The sequence below is a fragment of the Bombus affinis genome, chromosome 12 (assembly GCF_024516045.1).
Source record: "Bombus affinis isolate iyBomAffi1 chromosome 12, iyBomAffi1.2, whole genome shotgun sequence".
NCBI classification, from domain to species: domain Eukaryota; kingdom Metazoa; phylum Arthropoda; class Insecta; order Hymenoptera; family Apidae; genus Bombus; species Bombus affinis.
Window position 1 is genome coordinate 11,508,455 of NC_066355.1, and position 16,559 is coordinate 11,525,013.

At 36.5% G+C, this 16,559-nt stretch overlaps 3 protein-coding genes and 1 non-coding gene across 5 annotated transcripts; 3 read left to right on the forward strand and 1 right to left on the reverse strand.

The window, feature by feature from the left end:
• The first annotated feature begins 1,287 nt into the window (after window positions 1–1,287).
• Window positions 1,288–1,479, forward strand: LOC126922877 (U2 spliceosomal RNA). Its single transcript, XR_007712978.1, has one exon. It is a non-coding gene; the product is annotated as a U2 spliceosomal RNA (small nuclear RNA).
• Window positions 1,480–2,535: 1,056 nt separating this feature from the next.
• On the forward strand, window positions 2,536–5,267 carry LOC126922816 (uncharacterized). Its single transcript, XM_050735741.1, has 3 exons — window positions 2,536–4,596; window positions 4,672–4,800; window positions 4,885–5,267. The coding sequence occupies exons 1-3, from the start codon at window positions 2,808–2,810 to the stop codon at window positions 4,923–4,925; spliced, it is 1,959 nt and encodes a 652-aa protein (XP_050591698.1). The 5' UTR covers window positions 2,536–2,807; the 3' UTR covers window positions 4,926–5,267.
• A 1,016-nt stretch (window positions 5,268–6,283) lies between these two features.
• On the forward strand, window positions 6,284–14,347 carry LOC126922810 (microsomal triacylglycerol transfer protein). 2 transcript variants are annotated; one of them, XM_050735732.1, is made up of 5 exons: window positions 6,284–6,596; window positions 7,366–7,389; window positions 9,303–9,496; window positions 10,593–11,246; window positions 11,703–14,347. In XM_050735732.1, exons 1-5 carry the CDS (start codon window positions 6,530–6,532, stop codon window positions 13,446–13,448), a joined length of 2,685 nt encoding a protein of 894 aa, XP_050591689.1. In that variant the 5' UTR covers window positions 6,284–6,529; the 3' UTR covers window positions 13,449–14,347. The 2 variants fall into 2 exon arrangements, with proteins under 2 accessions (XP_050591689.1, XP_050591690.1); XM_050735733.1 differs by lacking the exon at window positions 7,366–7,389.
• Window positions 13,756–15,679, reverse strand: LOC126922838 (uncharacterized). Its single transcript, XM_050735782.1, has one exon. It carries the CDS (start codon window positions 15,677–15,679, stop codon window positions 14,450–14,452), a length of 1,230 nt encoding a protein of 409 aa, XP_050591739.1. The 3' UTR covers window positions 13,756–14,449.
• Window positions 15,680–16,559: the final 880 nt, after the last annotated feature.

The window sequence follows — 16,559 nt, forward strand, 5'->3', positions numbered from 1 at the left end:
CAAAACCGAGCATCAACTGGAAAATAAAATTGCTCCTTGCGTCTAAAATCTCTATTACAACCACCTGCAACCCGAGGATCGTTGCATTCCAACAGTTTTCTCCTTCTCATTACCACTTATTATCACAAAGACTCGTTCCCGGGATTGTAAATATCTTTCTACTATCCTATTTATCTCTCTAACTCTCCTCCCTTCGGTCTCGTCCCCAACCTTCTTCCGACTACCTTGCACCCTCCACCTGCAGCCTCTTGCCCATCCCCTGTCGCAGCCTCTTTGTTTTATTTCGAATGTTCTTTCATTTCTTAAAAGGTTCTCCGGTGATAATTAGCACAATGCGCGGCGGCATTAATTATTACCTGCGCTAATTACCCGAGGATAAATCGCTCTCGGCGAGGGGTAGCCGGCGTTGGCGGCGGATTCGAGGGTCGTCGGGGCGGTTTCGAGGGGTTGGGCGGCCGGTCGAGCTGGCCCATTACCGTTATTGCTGCAACAAACCGTCCAACAACAGCGATAAATACGGGCGAGAAGCTGGCGTTACAAATGTCTCTCTGAGTTATGATTATTTAGCGCGACTGCTGCCGGCCGGATCGTTCGTTGCGGCCTGCAAACCGACCGGTTCCCATTTCTGCCAGAGTTTATGCGGCCACAGCTTTTGTTGCTGCACGTGTTTCGCGTATTCCTTTTACGTTCAACTTGCTTCGCTTTCTTTACAGCTCGTTTTTTCGCACGTGTTGTCTTAACGGAGTCCTATTCTTCCGCTTATTCGGTATCTTGTTTGATTTAATCCCGTAATGCACAATCCCTTGTCTTATACGAGCAATCCTTTAAGTTTAATTTAAAAATGTATTGCCCTGTATGTATTTATAAAAATAGCTAAAAATATTTCATGCGAATTTCGATAATTTAGTTATATCATAGGTAATACAGGTACAATATTCTGTGTATATCGAACGTATAGTGTATACAGAAACACTTTATATAGTGTATATAGAAACATTCTTATAACGTAGAAGTGTGTGTGTGTGTGGGTACCGGATTAGTTGGATTAGGCGAAAAAAGTGATACGAGTTTAATACCCACGACATATGTACGAATGCTCAGGTATCTAAAGTTGTCAGTGACAATCCACCTTAGCCCCTGACAAACTGTAACCACGTTCTGTCACTTGTGGAGGGGTAAAGATAGTTTCCGTACAAACCGCTAGAGGTAGTATACTTGCTAGTTTCCTTCTCACAAGCGAAATTATTCACTGTCTGATTTATAAAAGCTGCTGAAATTAATTTATTTATCGCTTCTCGGCCTTATGGCTAAGATCAAAGTGTAGTATCTGTTCTTATCAGCTTAATATCTGATACACTCCCCATTGGGGAGTCAGAATATTAACCTGATTTTTGAAACTAGACGGAGATGAAGGGCTTGCTCTTCCTCTGTCACGAGTCGGCCCGACATTGCAGTACAGTCGGGAACGGCTCAATAATAAAATTCTAAAATTAAATATCTTCATAATATATGTATATAATATATGTATAAACTTACATTCATCACAATTAAACATCTTTTGGTAAATGTAAATTCTTTGTTCTGTTAAAAGCTGTAACTTTGCGAAATGCGCTGATTTATTTGTAAATAATGGGTGCTTACACCGATTGATACGTCTTTTGATACATTTCAAATAATTTTCTATGCGACGAAGGGATGTGATAACACGTACGACAATCGTAATCATAAATAAAGTCACAGATAAATAAAACATCATCCCGTATTCAACAGCACTTGTGTGTAGGTGGTATAGCTGCTACAAATGATAAGAGGACTTTCAAGATCTATTTAGTGTAACTTTCATTAAAGTTATGTTGAAGATTAAATTCGCAATTTTTAAGACCTTGTTAGTGCATCCTGGTGGAGGCTTACACAACTTGGTGGATTAAATAGTTATCTATCGAACACGTTTCTTTGCTTACTGTAGCTCAATCATAACCGTGATAGCTCGACATTCTCTAGAGTGGCGCTAACTAGAGATAGAATGGGGTTTGCCATTTACCAACCGTTTCACATGTTCTGAAATACCGATCGTTCTGTCATTGGCTTTAGTCACCAATGGTTCTTAAACATCTTGATTATCATTGAGTAAAAATAAGATACTCTATACTTGTCCATAGTCGTATACACAAGTCTAAAAACTCCAATGGAAGGAGTGAGATACTTACAAGGGTCAGAAAATATTTTCCCAAGGCGCTGCAATCGACTTGTTAGACTTCGTGATGTAGTACGCCATATGTTTGTAATTTACGACACACGAACGTATCTGTAACCGAACTCTACTCTATTATGTAAATTTATTATCATTTATTTAAAGTAATTTAATTTATACCCTTTATCTTCGGTGGTAAGGATAATGAAAATGGTGTTCAATGCAGAAGTTTAATAAATTTATCTCAGCGCTATCTAGCAGCTAATTTGTAAAACACACTACAGAATATCAAACTATCGAGAATCTTAGCCCCTCCATTGCAGTTTCCAATGTTCCAGACTTATTGTGGTTGTGTATTATCGTTATGTTTATAGGACCGTGCCTTAGTGCCTCGGGCAATGCTTTAGTTACAAACTATACATGAATCTGTGATAGTTCCATATTATTATAGTTTACTGGTTTCGTTCGACTGTGATGATTGTGTTATGTGCCTTATAAGCAGCGAATGTAGAAATTACATGAATGTATTTTAATATTTATATGTACTTCTTAGTCAAACGTACTTCATCTATAAATATCTCAATTTTTTAAAAATAATAGTAATGAAAGTAAAATAATGGCTAGTAAAATAATGGCGAGCAAAATACGTAATACTAGTGTTAAAGAAGCAAGTATTTCTTCAAATAATAATGTATCTACGCCAGAACAGTCAAATTTTCCATGTATACCGGTTATATTTTCTCCTTATGTAGTTTCTAGTCGTGGAAAATCCAATGCTAGAAAAGAACAGCAGCTAAAACGGGGTTTTAGTTTTCGTCATTCGCCAAGCGATGATGATATTCCTACCAAAGACACTATCATGAAAAATTTAAATATTTCAATTGAAGAAGAAGAACGTACCGCACAATATTTTCATTTTCTTTTGAATAAAGAAACGGATAGATTAACCGAATTATGTGAAAAGTGGATGAAAATTATGGTAGAAGCTGAAATTACAGAAAATGAACAATGGGAAATTAATCAAGTTATTGAACAAACATATTTGTTAATAAATAGAAAGTTTGATAGATTTCGTAAATTGATTACTAATTGCGAAACAGGGAAAGGAGAAATGTTAATTACGTGTAAAGATTTGCAAGGATTTTGGGATATGATGTACGTGGATATAAAAAACTGTGATTTACAATTTGAAAAATTGAGGGATCTTTGTTCACAGGATAAGAAAGAAGACGTGCTTGTTAACAGATCAGTTACTAAAAAAACATTAAATTCTATTAAAGCTATCTTAATAAAAAGAAAACAGAAGATGATACAGAAAATTAGAAACAGTGATAATAAAAGTAAACTTGAATCTAATTTATACCAAACTTTAGGTGATAAATATGAAAAGAATATAAGTTCTGGGATAAAACACAAAATAAAGACTATATTTGATAATTCTAACAAAAAAAAACTTTCACTTGTAAAGCATGCTAAAAGATTAAGTTTACTGAAAAAAGTACAGTTATCTGAAACATTGTCGAAACAAAAGCCTTGCTCAAAAACAATAGATCTGAGTGAAATATATAAAACACCAGAAGTTCAGTTAGACGATTCAATATCTTATATTAATTCTAATCAAACACCAGGAAAGAGCATATTAAAACAGCCAAAGAATTCACCCAAAATGGGATGTCTCATGAAATTAACAAATAAAGTTAATTTTGATGATCATATAGTTTTAAATGAAGTACCAATTGACGAAGAAACAGAGGTAAAATTAAGTTTAGCTGCAGCATTGTCAAGAATAGATAATTTTGATCTTGATAGCTCTAATGAAGTAACAGCTTTTAGAGCAGAAAGAAAACTTTTTTTTGATGATGTTAGATCTGATGAACATAAAGATGATATCAAAGAAAATTCAAAAGATAATAAAATAGCGTCTCCACGAACACAAATGGCAATAGCATTCCAAGAATTGAATAATAGTCTCGGTACACCACAGGAAAGAAGCACAAGGGAACAAAATTTTGTAGATAAAAATGCGATACCAAATCAAACTCTACCATTCAATAGAAATATTTTCATACCAATCAAAGAAAATAAAGATGTTGAAACTGTAAATACACTAAAACAGAAACATATTCCTATAAATGACAAAAAAGAAATCAACGACAGTGATGAAAATATAAGAATTTTAAGAAATAGAACTATTATTTCAATGGATACACCTATACCTAAGAAAAGATCTTTTAGCAAAATGTCTATGGATATAGAAGAACTAGGACATAAAGAAAATGAATCACCTTTAGAGAAGAAAAGAAGAACAAGTTCTTTTAAAATTAACATTGATAATAGTGAAAAAATGAATATAGATGAAACTAATAACAACAAGGGAAGATCTATTAAAAACGTCAAATTTTCTGGTACTGGTAATTCCCAGTAAATTAGTATTTTATTTGCTCTAAATGCAATATTTGAATAAATATGCTTCATTTCAGGAAAAGAACATAGTGCAGAAAGAAACAGATCAACCCTATCTATGACGTCTCGTGTTCAAAGGTGTAAAACACATCCCAACAAATACATTCCAATAGAAGATTCTATATCTTTGAAAATGCGAAAGAAAAGTAATTATTTTATTCTAATTTTTTTAATCAGAGATTATACTTAGATATTTTATTTATATGTATATGTACACAATTTAATTTCAGCTCCAGAACGTATTAGGAGATCTAGAAGCAAAATATCATAGTTTGTATGACTGATGTACAAATATAAAATTTTTATAATTTTTAATCAGTTTAATGAAACTTTCACTTGTTACACTTTTTATCCACGAAAATCCTCAAGTATTTATATAGATTGTTTTTATTGAAACTACATTTTTAAGCATTTAACGTCTTCGTTTTTAACTTTAATATGTACTTTATAAAATATTAATATGTGATGTTAATGTACTATATATTCTTATTAGATTAAATAGGATTTCATTGAACAACATATTTGTTTATAAAGGGACAACCAGGGGAAGTTAGAAAATTTGTGCATATTGTATAATAATATTTATATTAATAAAATTTATTTTTTGTCAGAATCATGTGTATGATTTATGATCACAGATTACAAAGGATAGCACAAAAGTCGTTGACTTTGTCATCTATGGAAAGACATCTATCCTGTTAATCATCACGCAATATAAAATTTCTTTACCGACAGTTGGATTGAAGGAGGTAATGTCGCATTAGATTTAAGAATGTATCACTAGCACAGTTTTTAGTTGCTAAACAAAACTTTTCATCCACCAAGGTCATTTTGTCGATAAGTAATTATCGACATGTAACAGAATATGTTATCTTTTTTTATTCATGTCGATTTGGCGAATTTTATTGTGAGAGTATAACAGCTTTGGGAGAATAAAACAAAGAATAAAGCTTATTTTGTCATGTAAACATATGAATTTATATGTTATTATTGAATTGTTATAATAATCAAAATCGATTTTCGCTTCTGAATTTAAACATAATTTAAAAATTGCTCTACCTGAAACTGAATATAATATATAATAAATGAAATTTCATTTTGTAAATTTCTTTTTCAAATATCTTACTTCATTTATTTAGATCTATATTTTATTAATACTGTCCTTTCTTCCTAATATGGATATTTGTTCTTAATTAAATGAATAAAATATTTTGTATAGGCCAAAGCAAACCAGTACTTTTTATTTTAATTTATTATTATGGTTGTTTCCTTTGTCATTTCATGAAATTATATTTTCAGATAGAGTAATATTTCTTTTAAAGATCATTTTCTACATTTTCTATTTGTAAAATTCACTGTGAAATACCATGTATTACGAAGAATTTATCCAAGATACATGACGTGTACTACGTTTCATATAAATTATCGTTGTTATCCACTGCCTAGCAACAATTACTCTTTAAAGTTATCCTAATACCTCTTACTTCATGGAACGCATAATAGTCAATTCCTACATACAAATAAGACAAGACCTAAGAACAAGACATCTCGTTTTCGAATGCACCGCGCCTGAAATCAGATCACCAAATATCCCCATTTATTCCTCTTCCACCGCAAAAGCAGGTCCAATGGAGGGGGTTGATACATTATCCTCGTGATATCGCGAGCAATGGAAGGAGAATAGTTCCGCGTGGTGTGGTGAGGAATGTTAGAAGAGATGGTCGTGGGGTTCGATAACGCAAGCCTGCCTTGTCTAATTACTTTTACTTGTATCTGCTCGTATTTACTGGTAGAAGGAGAAGAGTCGTACGAAGCTGCACAGAACACGAGCTCGGGGCAGTAGGCACGAGGAAGGTCGTCTGTGAGAAACGAAGGATGGCCTGCTCGGAAACGCCGGTCACGACGCTTACAGTCTCCCTCGTTTATCTTCTGACGCTTTTCGGTGAGTTACCAACTTACAAGTTGGCCCGCCTGCTTTCACGTTTCGATCTTATGTACTTTCCCGCGCGACGTCATCCATCCTCGTTAATTTTTAAATCCCTTTGCTATATTATTTATCATTTTTCAATGTTTCGATCATCTATCGAGGCAACTATTCATAGAAGTGCTTGACGTTGATTAAAATTATTCAAGTGACTGTTTAACCAACTGTATTTATAAGCACAATAAAAACGTCCAATTTTCTTTACATCTTTGATGTTATAACTATCCTTGTGTAAGTTTCGAAAAAATTCGATAACTTGTGAACCACATTGTATTATATATAGGATATGTTTATGATATAGATTTTTATTTAATCACTTTTTCTCGATTGGTTCTATCGATGAGTAATTAGATTAAAAACAGTTAAATTAAGTAAATTAGAAGTGCAAAAACGTTTAATACGTGTTAACTGTTATAATGTTTAACCGTTGCATCGAACAAAGAATAAAGTTTCGTCTTGTGTTTAAATGAAATCCGACGAATCACATGAAATTATCTACGCAGTGTTTGTTTCTTTGTTCAATGTATCTATACATTCAGTACTTTTTTGGTATTTCACTTTGTACTGGTTTGGTTAATCAAGGCTACAAAATTATTTTTTAACTTGGGGCATAGGACAATTATAGTGATTGGCGACAGAATTTTAGGACTTAAGAACAAAAAATAATTCTTCAATTACTTTAAAGTGCTACGAAGATCGTCTCTGATAGAAGTTTTTTGTATTTCAGGTTCCTACTGTCAAATGGCCCCAGGTAAATTAACATCTTTTCGTTTTATATTTGACATACTTTAATATAAACAAAACTAAAGGAAAATAAATAATAAATGTGATTTTTCTCTGTATAATTCACTTTCAGCAATTCAGCTAAATTCGTTAGTAAAATATAAAATAATTGAAAACGTTGTACATATGCGGATCTATAAACCAAAAATAAATTTGAGCCTGTTTGGCGGGATAACTGATCTGAGATAACCTAATAGTGGTTAGGAATTCACGATTGGATTTTATTCCTTTTAGCGTTGGTAATTTTACTCGAAACAGAAGATTCAAACGAAATCAAGCATCATATTCGAAATTCAATTTTGTTCATTTTTAATTTTTATTAATGTACTTCGTTTATTTTTGTTTAACTTCCTTTTCATCTTCGATTACAAAAAATAGCTCGATCCAAAAAATAGTCGTAATTCATCCTTTCATTAATTACGAGAAAGGAGTTACTATTTCCGTTTCCTTGTCGTGTAGCAGGGACTTGGTGAATTAACGGTGTTTATCGTTGGAGTATATTGGTGATGTGCGATTATACATTCGTGTACACAAGTAAAGCCCGTGCCTATATATGCATGCATCTCGTATAGAGCACACTGAGGGCTTCGTCGCTTTTAGAAGAGCGATCCAGACTGTGACGATTTTGTGTGCGTAGATATGCGTACGTTTGTATACTGGGCGACTCAAAAATAGGGATTTATACTATATAAAATATGAATCCATTAAAAGTTTATTTAATTCTGAGAAAATATATCACAATGAAATATCTCCTTTTATTTCATTACTTTATTTCCTAACTTTATTACATAAATGTTTATAAAATCACGCGAAGAACTATCTCTTGAGAAAAACGTTTATTTCTGCATTTGCAATAAGAGACTATGAAAGCAATATTTGTGGAGGTAAGTCAGCGTGTGACAAGCAAATTGATTAATTTAATTATTACGGAAGTGAATTTCAAGGGATTAGGTTGAGTATTAAATTTGTTTATTGTACGTTTATACCAGTGTTGTATCTATTTCGAGAAATATTATAACGATAATATTTTAAAGAAGAATATTTATTTTTCCTATTTTCGTCATATTTTTGAGCCACCTTGTATGCACAATCGTGTGAACATATTTATCTTCGTGTACCCATACGCTGCATTTATAGATCCTTAAGTGCCAACGCTGATACATATTAAGTGTTTCCACAAACATGTAATTAGAATCATAGATCTTATCTGTTTTTGAAAATATTATTTTCTTACATCAAATTAACGACATAGAAAGTAGCGTAGTAAAATACGGTAGAATGACTAATTACGAATTGACGATTTGGAGGTAGATTGGCAAATTAATTTTCAAATGCAATTATTGCATCGATCGGCATAATTACATTTACGTACTAAGCGAAAATAGGTAGCTATCTACAAGTTATTCTATTCTAAAGTTTCATATAAAAACAGCTCATACGCTTACTAAAATTCGAATTAAAATAATCACTGATTCTTCCTTTTGTTTTCTGCAGCTCTATCACTCCACAGTATCAGTAAACAAAAAGGAAAAATGAAAAATATATGTTTCATAACTTCGTAATCGCGCCAAACATTCTACACTCACGTATCTAACCACACGCAAACGTCAGCCGACGATCAACGTCGCACTTACACACACACAACCGCTATTCAGTGTGTCCCATTCTCATTGGCTTATAGACGAGCCATTACAGAGTCCATGGAGTAACAATGTTTGTCAGTCGACGGGTAACTTTGCCAGATCACGTACCGAAATTGTCGCGTCGATCATCGATCGATTCTTCGGCGGGTTTTCTTGCAGAACAGGGTGGAAGGATAGATCCACGTTGCTTCCGTTACTTTCTCGATCATGTATTGGAAAGTGTGTGTGATTTTTGCAGCCGTGGCTGGTGCTACCAGAGGCTGGGACCTGGCAAGCGGATTGAAATACAAACTGACAACGACGTTGCTGTTTAGCGAGGCAGCTCCGTCGAAATCCAGCGGGGACGTTGGCTTTCGATTAACCGGCGAATTGGATGTAACCGCCGTTTGGCAGAAACCGAATGATCCGAGTAGCTTTCTGCTGAAAATCGAGGTGGGAATCGTTAATGTTTTATACAACTTCATTTATTGAAACGAAATTTTGGCTAGTATTCGATTAAATAAATTTCTGTTAAGTGGATTTTTTCTACTCTTGAATAATGAATTGCTGTCACTTTAACGAGAAGTCGTAAATGGTAGGAGACTCGGTGAATTCCTTACCATATACCTAATACGTACTTCGTGAAGTTTTGGTAAAATACGAATTATTTGTAATTTGATGTATACAGATTCCAGTTCTTATCTTTGCTGTTCCTTCTTTGGAGATATGTTTGTATTAAATTTCTTTCTTTATTCGCGTACCATTCGCGTGCCATTAATAGCACGCATGAAAATTCTTATTCAAGATATAAAATATCTGATGTTATTATTTATACATATTTGTATTTTATCAATAGCACAGTGTTCAGTCTATAATCGCTACAGTTCTATTGAATTTAACGAGAAAATATATGAAATCAAACAATTTATTTATGAATTTATTGCATATAAAACACTATGATTGATAATTTCAAAGTTGCTATATGCAAAGGAAAATCTCAGTTTCAAATAGCATTTTTATCGAGCAACGAACGATAAGTGGGGAGATCGTACTAGCAATATTAAGCTATGATAACCTTTTCTTAAAAGATTAAAGTACAGCACGTTTTACCAGATACCGTGAATGTATAATATATACAGTCGTCTCGACAAATAAGTTAACGGCCTTACGTTTAGCGGAAACGTTAATTTATTTTCTTAAGCAATTATATATTATCTTCCGAGTATTCCCTTGATCACTGCCAAGGCTTTGATCGAGGTAGCCGTCATATATCAGGGCTGTCCTCGTGTCTCTTACTTTTATAAAACTTTTTCCTTTTTCACCTTTTTCATATACTTACCATTTAGGGCTTACCAGGAAAACATTGACTAGTCTGTATACGCTTCCTAATGACTCGCGAAGGTTACTGCACAAAATATTTGGGGAATCGATTTGTTTTGCAGGGAATTCTGCTTAGATCGGTTATCATCATTTCACTATCGTTTCATTTCTGCTACACATTTTCAAAGTAATCGTCATGGATAAAAACAAATTTTTGTATTTTCCATAGCTCCTGCAACCACAACTATGGATCAAATCTCGAAGTGCTTCAGAACTGGAAGGATTCGTCGAACACTCCTCCAGAATAAATGCCCTTGCACAGAAACCTTTGCTAATATTTTGGAGAAACGGCAATGTAAATTCCATCTTCATGGATACTGCAGAGAGCGTCTCTTCGGCAAACCTCAAACGTGGCTTAGCTAGTTTATTCCAATATACGGTATTCGATAGCGACGTCGAGGAACGAGATGCTTCCGGTCTCTGCAAAGTAACCTACTATTCTCTGGGACCGAGAACAATGGGAAAACGAAAAATATCCTGCGAGCAAAATATTCTACCACCAAAGAAACGGCATCCGAATCCATTGTTCGGCGTGAAGCTTACGAGTACCCGCAATTCAACCTACGAGCTCACGCAACAGCTTTTGCCTAGCTTGATTCATGATGAGGAGGGTCATCGAATGGCACTTACCGCCAGACCGGAAGTGGGCTCCGTCGTCACATCGAAGAGGACACTCGAGCTGCTTCCTGGCACGCTCAGCGCAAATACCGTGCAGGCTGATACCTTGAATCAAGCTCTCGCTGCTGCGCAACCTGGATACAGAGAAACGAGTATCGAGCTACAATTGGAACCGTTCTCGTGCCCTGACCACGGATGTCCGACGGTTAGTTTATAAAATTCTTTTTCCTTGTTTTCTTTTAGAACGTACATTTTCCCATTAATCTATTCTAATTTAATACACGCAATTTGCTAATCTTCCTCGGCATCCCATAAACATCTTATGTTGTTATGGAAATTGATTTCTCGCCAAAATCAACAGCGTGCCGGTAAGCTGGGATACTTAAAATTATCTACGTTTAAATCAACAAGTTTATTTGTCGAGTGTTTCCTGTTCTTTGTTTGCTTATGAGTAACCAATGATAAATGAATAAGGCAGGAAATGAAAGACACGTTACTCCATAACATCTTCTCATAAAGTCATCCATTTCATTATCCTACTAGTAAATTAATATATCTAATAGATTAAAAATTGTACAAACAGATTTGTGCTATCAAAATTATGGAAAATAATCGACTATAAATAAATATTTAATCGTATTTTTGTAATATTTGATTTCAGATCGAACAAACGGTCGAAGAGTATCGCAGCGCCCTGGAGGACAACGCTTTGGGTACTGGAAAATCTGCTTCGGCGTTCCTGAAGTTACTACCTCTAGTCAGATCAGCCTCTCCAGATGAGCTGCAGAAGCTCCTAAAAAGTCCACGATATCGTCAAATAAAACCTCAACTATTAGATATCTTTGGCGCCGCCTCGACCATAGCAGGACATCAAGCAGCCATGAAAATTCTTCGACAAGACGAAATAGGAAACGAGACTGAAAGATATCTTTGGGCTCTGTCTCTGTCTCCCACGCCGAATGCAGATATCGCCAAAAATATTCTCAGACGATCGGAAGAAACCAATCCGAACGACAAAGTGTCAGAAACGATAGCTTTAACCGCAGCAGCGATGGCACGTCATTTAGAGTGTCCAGCTAGCATCGAGAAAGCAAGAGTCAGTTTGGAAATCGGTATCGATACTTGCACGGGGGAAGAGTGCAAGTTGAAATTCCTCAGAGCTCTAAGAAATTTAAGAACCAAGACTGCGATCCCGACATTATTAAAATTTGCAACGAATGAGAATAAAGCACTCAATGTCGCTGCTTGGAAGGCCCTGTCAGCGCTACCCAGAGATTCGCTGACTCCTGAAGTAAAAAAGGTAGCCAAACGAGTCTTTTACGAAATAGGTGGACCAAAGAGAGACAGTAGCTCTAGGACTATAGCCTTGGATATTATTCTTGAAACGAATCCATCGAAGGAAGATATCAGACACTTGGTGGAGTATTTAGCAAACACAGATCGTGACTACGAGGTTCGGAAATATCTCAGTCAACGATTGGAACAACTCTCTGATAAGGATCTTCGATTTGCTAAAGATCTGAACGAAGTTTTGAGCACATGTGGAAAGGATATCGTTAATTACAACGTGTATTCCCAGAAAGGTCTTAGCACAGCGTTCACGAGAAACTTTCTAAGGTCAATAGATAGTAATGGATCGTTGATAACTATTCAAGAGATTCACTCAGGTTTGATGAAGCGTGGAATAGTCGACGTAGTTCTCCAAGTTGAAGAGCACGAAGAGGCGCTGTTCTCTCTTGGCCTGTTCGCGGGAGGCCTAGGAAGCTTCGTTTCGACTCCCAGCCAGGAAAATGACATTCAGGATGTCGAACCAGCTACTGCAGGAATGGAGCTCGATTTCCTAGGTGTTGGTATCAGGCCATTCGTCTTCTTCTCTGGCCAAGGGGAACTTATGAGTCACATCTGGTCTGGGTCAGCGTCCGAACGAACTCCAGCCTTCCAGGCCTTAGCTGCTCTCCATAACTACAACGAATACATTCCACTGGCCTCGGGAATCGTAGCCGAAGTCGACGTCCAAGGTGCGGTTAGCTTCGATTTAGCTGGACAAATTCAACTGAGCCTATGGTCCAGAAGCGCTCAGTCGCTGGTGGATCTGAAGGCTGGAATTATGATCCAGGGAGGAACGAAAGTGCGTTCCGACTTTGTGCAGAGCATGGCCGAGTTCTCTATGTCGATGGAACCGAAATTGGAGTTGGCCACCGACGTAGACTTTTCCGGACCGGTATCTCTGTGCATGAGACTTAGCCAACCAGAGAACGTGATGAAGTATCAGGTATATAAGGTTGAAAGAGTAGCTGGAAGTAGACACAAATTGAGAAAAACCAGGAGGATGAGGTTGCATAATCCTGGGAGGTCTTATCTGTTGAACAGAAAGAATAACGAGATGTGCTCAATGGTGTTCAGTTAATCGATAAAGACTGTTCGGGTTTGACATAGAACTTTATAGAATTTACGAAGACAGTTTTTATCGAAGATGTTACTTTCTTCTTCTTCCAATCGTGTCTCGTGCACTGCGTCGAGGAAAGGGAATCGCGCGTGCTGCACGAAAAGGAACTGTATAGGTATATTTTTGTTGTAATTTTGTATTTTGTAATTACATTTTTTCTATTTTGTTATAATTTATATAATTTATGTACTCGGTACATTTACGATTTGCGGGGAAAAGGAAATTTTATTCCGATGAAAATTGCTCGAACTCGTTCCACTTTTATCAACGCTATTTGTTTTGCGATCCATTTTGATTCAATTTTTTATGGTTGAATGACCCTTAATAATTGAATTATTTCATAGCCTTTTACATACGTGCTTTGCATATTTCAATGATACGCCAAGCGTAGAAGCTATAACGATTCTCATCAATTTTATTCAAAATATCTATGAGTAGTACACAAAATATTATTTCAAAATCGATATTAACAAGCGAAGAAATCTAATACATTGTAGACAGTTAAAAGTATATCGAGTTACTTATTTTTTAATGAATTTATAATTTATGAAACTTAATGTAATGCATGTTTTATACAAGGAATATTTTTATTCAGATATTGCTAGTTCAGAGAATATCGTATGTTGAAAGATATTATATTTTATAATATATATAGGAAGAGGTGGAAGAAGGCAGATCTAGGATTTATAGAATGTACTGAAGAGAAATGGAAATCAAAAAGTTTATACATTTTCTAAATTAAATGGAGAAATTTTCATTTATTTGTCGGAATATGAGATAAAAGATATAGAAGCTGATCTTGCATAAAGAAACGCAAAGTAAATCGTTGGAATAAATTGATTGAAGTATAAGGATTAAAACGTGTCTTTTTTTTTCGATCTTTAAGAACCTATCTTAATTTTCATAAAAATTCATTTTCTCCTTACTCAATTGCCTAATTTTAAACCTATATTTTGAACACTTTAACGACAGCCACACTCGGCAACAACCATGTCTTCGTAGCCGTACTGATAAGTTAAAGTTCCACTGGCATCCAGATAAAGCAGACTGGTAGGCGCTAGTCTCGTTGGTACGCAGCAAGCTCTGCCAACAGGTTTGCTGCCGCCCTCGATGGCCTGGAGAGCACCGTGTACCAACGTCTGCACGATCGCATGCTTCGTGGGGCTAAGATGATCGCCGAACGGGTAAAAACACTTCCCAGAGCACTGATAGGCTTCGTACCCGGGTGGAGCAACGACCCATTCGTCGTACGCGATCAGTGCAAAGTCTACGTAAAGAGATCGTCGTCTGCAGGAATTCTTACGTCTTCTTCGGGGACCGTCGTCTTCGTCCGTCTCTTCTTCTTGAATGGAACGCCTTAAGCGCCTCTTCCTCACTTTGGCGTAGCTCAATAACAAGATTGGGCCGTCTCCGCAAGGATGATAACCAACTCTGCCGTATACTCGGAATCTGACAGCACTACCACTCCTTGCAACCACTGCAGAAGTAACATTGAAAGCCCTCCAACTATCGTCTCTCCTCGATTTGCAGCTTCCAAAAGCGTCCGTGTGATCTAAACGCACTCTGAGAATGGATCCAACAACGCCAAGCAACTCTGCTACCTCCAGAGCTTCGTCTGGGTCGATCGGAGGTACCGAGAATACCAGGATCCTGGCTCCTTCGTTGGTCGGACCTGACACATGGATCGGTTCTAACGCTCGAACTATGTCCACATCTGATCTGCGGTGGTACAGCTCTAGCATGTATTTCGATACGACTCCGCGATACTTTTTATGACTTTTGCCGATGGTTTTTCTGTTTGTTTTGTTAGAGAATCGACGGAAAACGGATGGAGAAGACGATGGAATGGAGAGGTCGAACTGAATCGACGCTTTCGCGTGTACCGTGGAGGATCGCCAGGAAAGAGAACTGGTTTTCCACAATCCATAGACACAGAAAGTTCCAACGAAGAGTAAGAAGATATATTGAGAAGGGTTCATGGCGAAGAGCACTGGACGGTTTGGTGATGGTTTCAGGGATTTTAAATCGACGCGAAAGAGTGAAAAATTGGATGATTTCGAACCGAAGTCGATCGGATTTGGCATCCAACTGCCAACGAATCCTTGGCCGGTGGGTGAGGTTGAAGGACGGCTTTTAAATAACTGCCAATGGGAAGGAGGGATTCGAAATTGCTGCTGGAATGTCCTTATCATCGACAGACTGCCACTCGACCTCCAGGCTAGTCCGAGAGTTCGATGGTGCGCTATGAATCATAGCGGTGTGCAAGTCGGTCCAAACTTCGATTATATGACATATTCCTTGAGTTAATTTTCACAATGGGGCTTTTTGATTAATTAGGAAATTCAAACTATATTTATACTAAGATCACTGTTATGAGAAACAAGATACCTTATATTCCTTTCTATATTCAACGTTGATTTTGGAAAGATTTCAAAGTATGTATCGGTTGAAGCGATAGGCCTCGGAAAGATAGCTTAGGCAATAGATCCACAACGTAGAAGGATGGCACGATGTTATCATCGTATCGTCGTCATAATAACCGTCTAATTTATAACTGTTAAATTTATTTTTAAAAGCAAACACTAAGAAATCACCAACATCATCTCCAAGAACGTCTGCAAGTCTCATCTCGATCTTTTAGGGTGCTCTCAGACGATCAATGATATTTGAAATATCATATTACCTTTGATACACCGTTGATAAAAATTTGATCGATTTTCGATCATTATATTTAGTCTGTATAAATCGTAATTCAATTCGGTTCGTCGTAAATCAATCTTAGCCTCTGTAGAGCGCCGAAACCACCAACGCAAACGACTCGTCGGAAAACGCAGATGCAGGAAGATCAAACCACGCTTAACGTCTAACGTTTGATCGATATTGACTCTTCTTAAATCGCTATCACCGACTGGAACGCTTACATTAATCGCGAGTATGATGACTCTCTCAGTGGTGGTTGAAAAAGGGGCTGTCGTCGTTCACGGAAGAATCTTTAACGAGCGCTTTCAGCCAGCTCGTTCGACGTTAAAGTCCGATGGGTTGATCGATTTTTTCGCTGGCGATCATCCAACA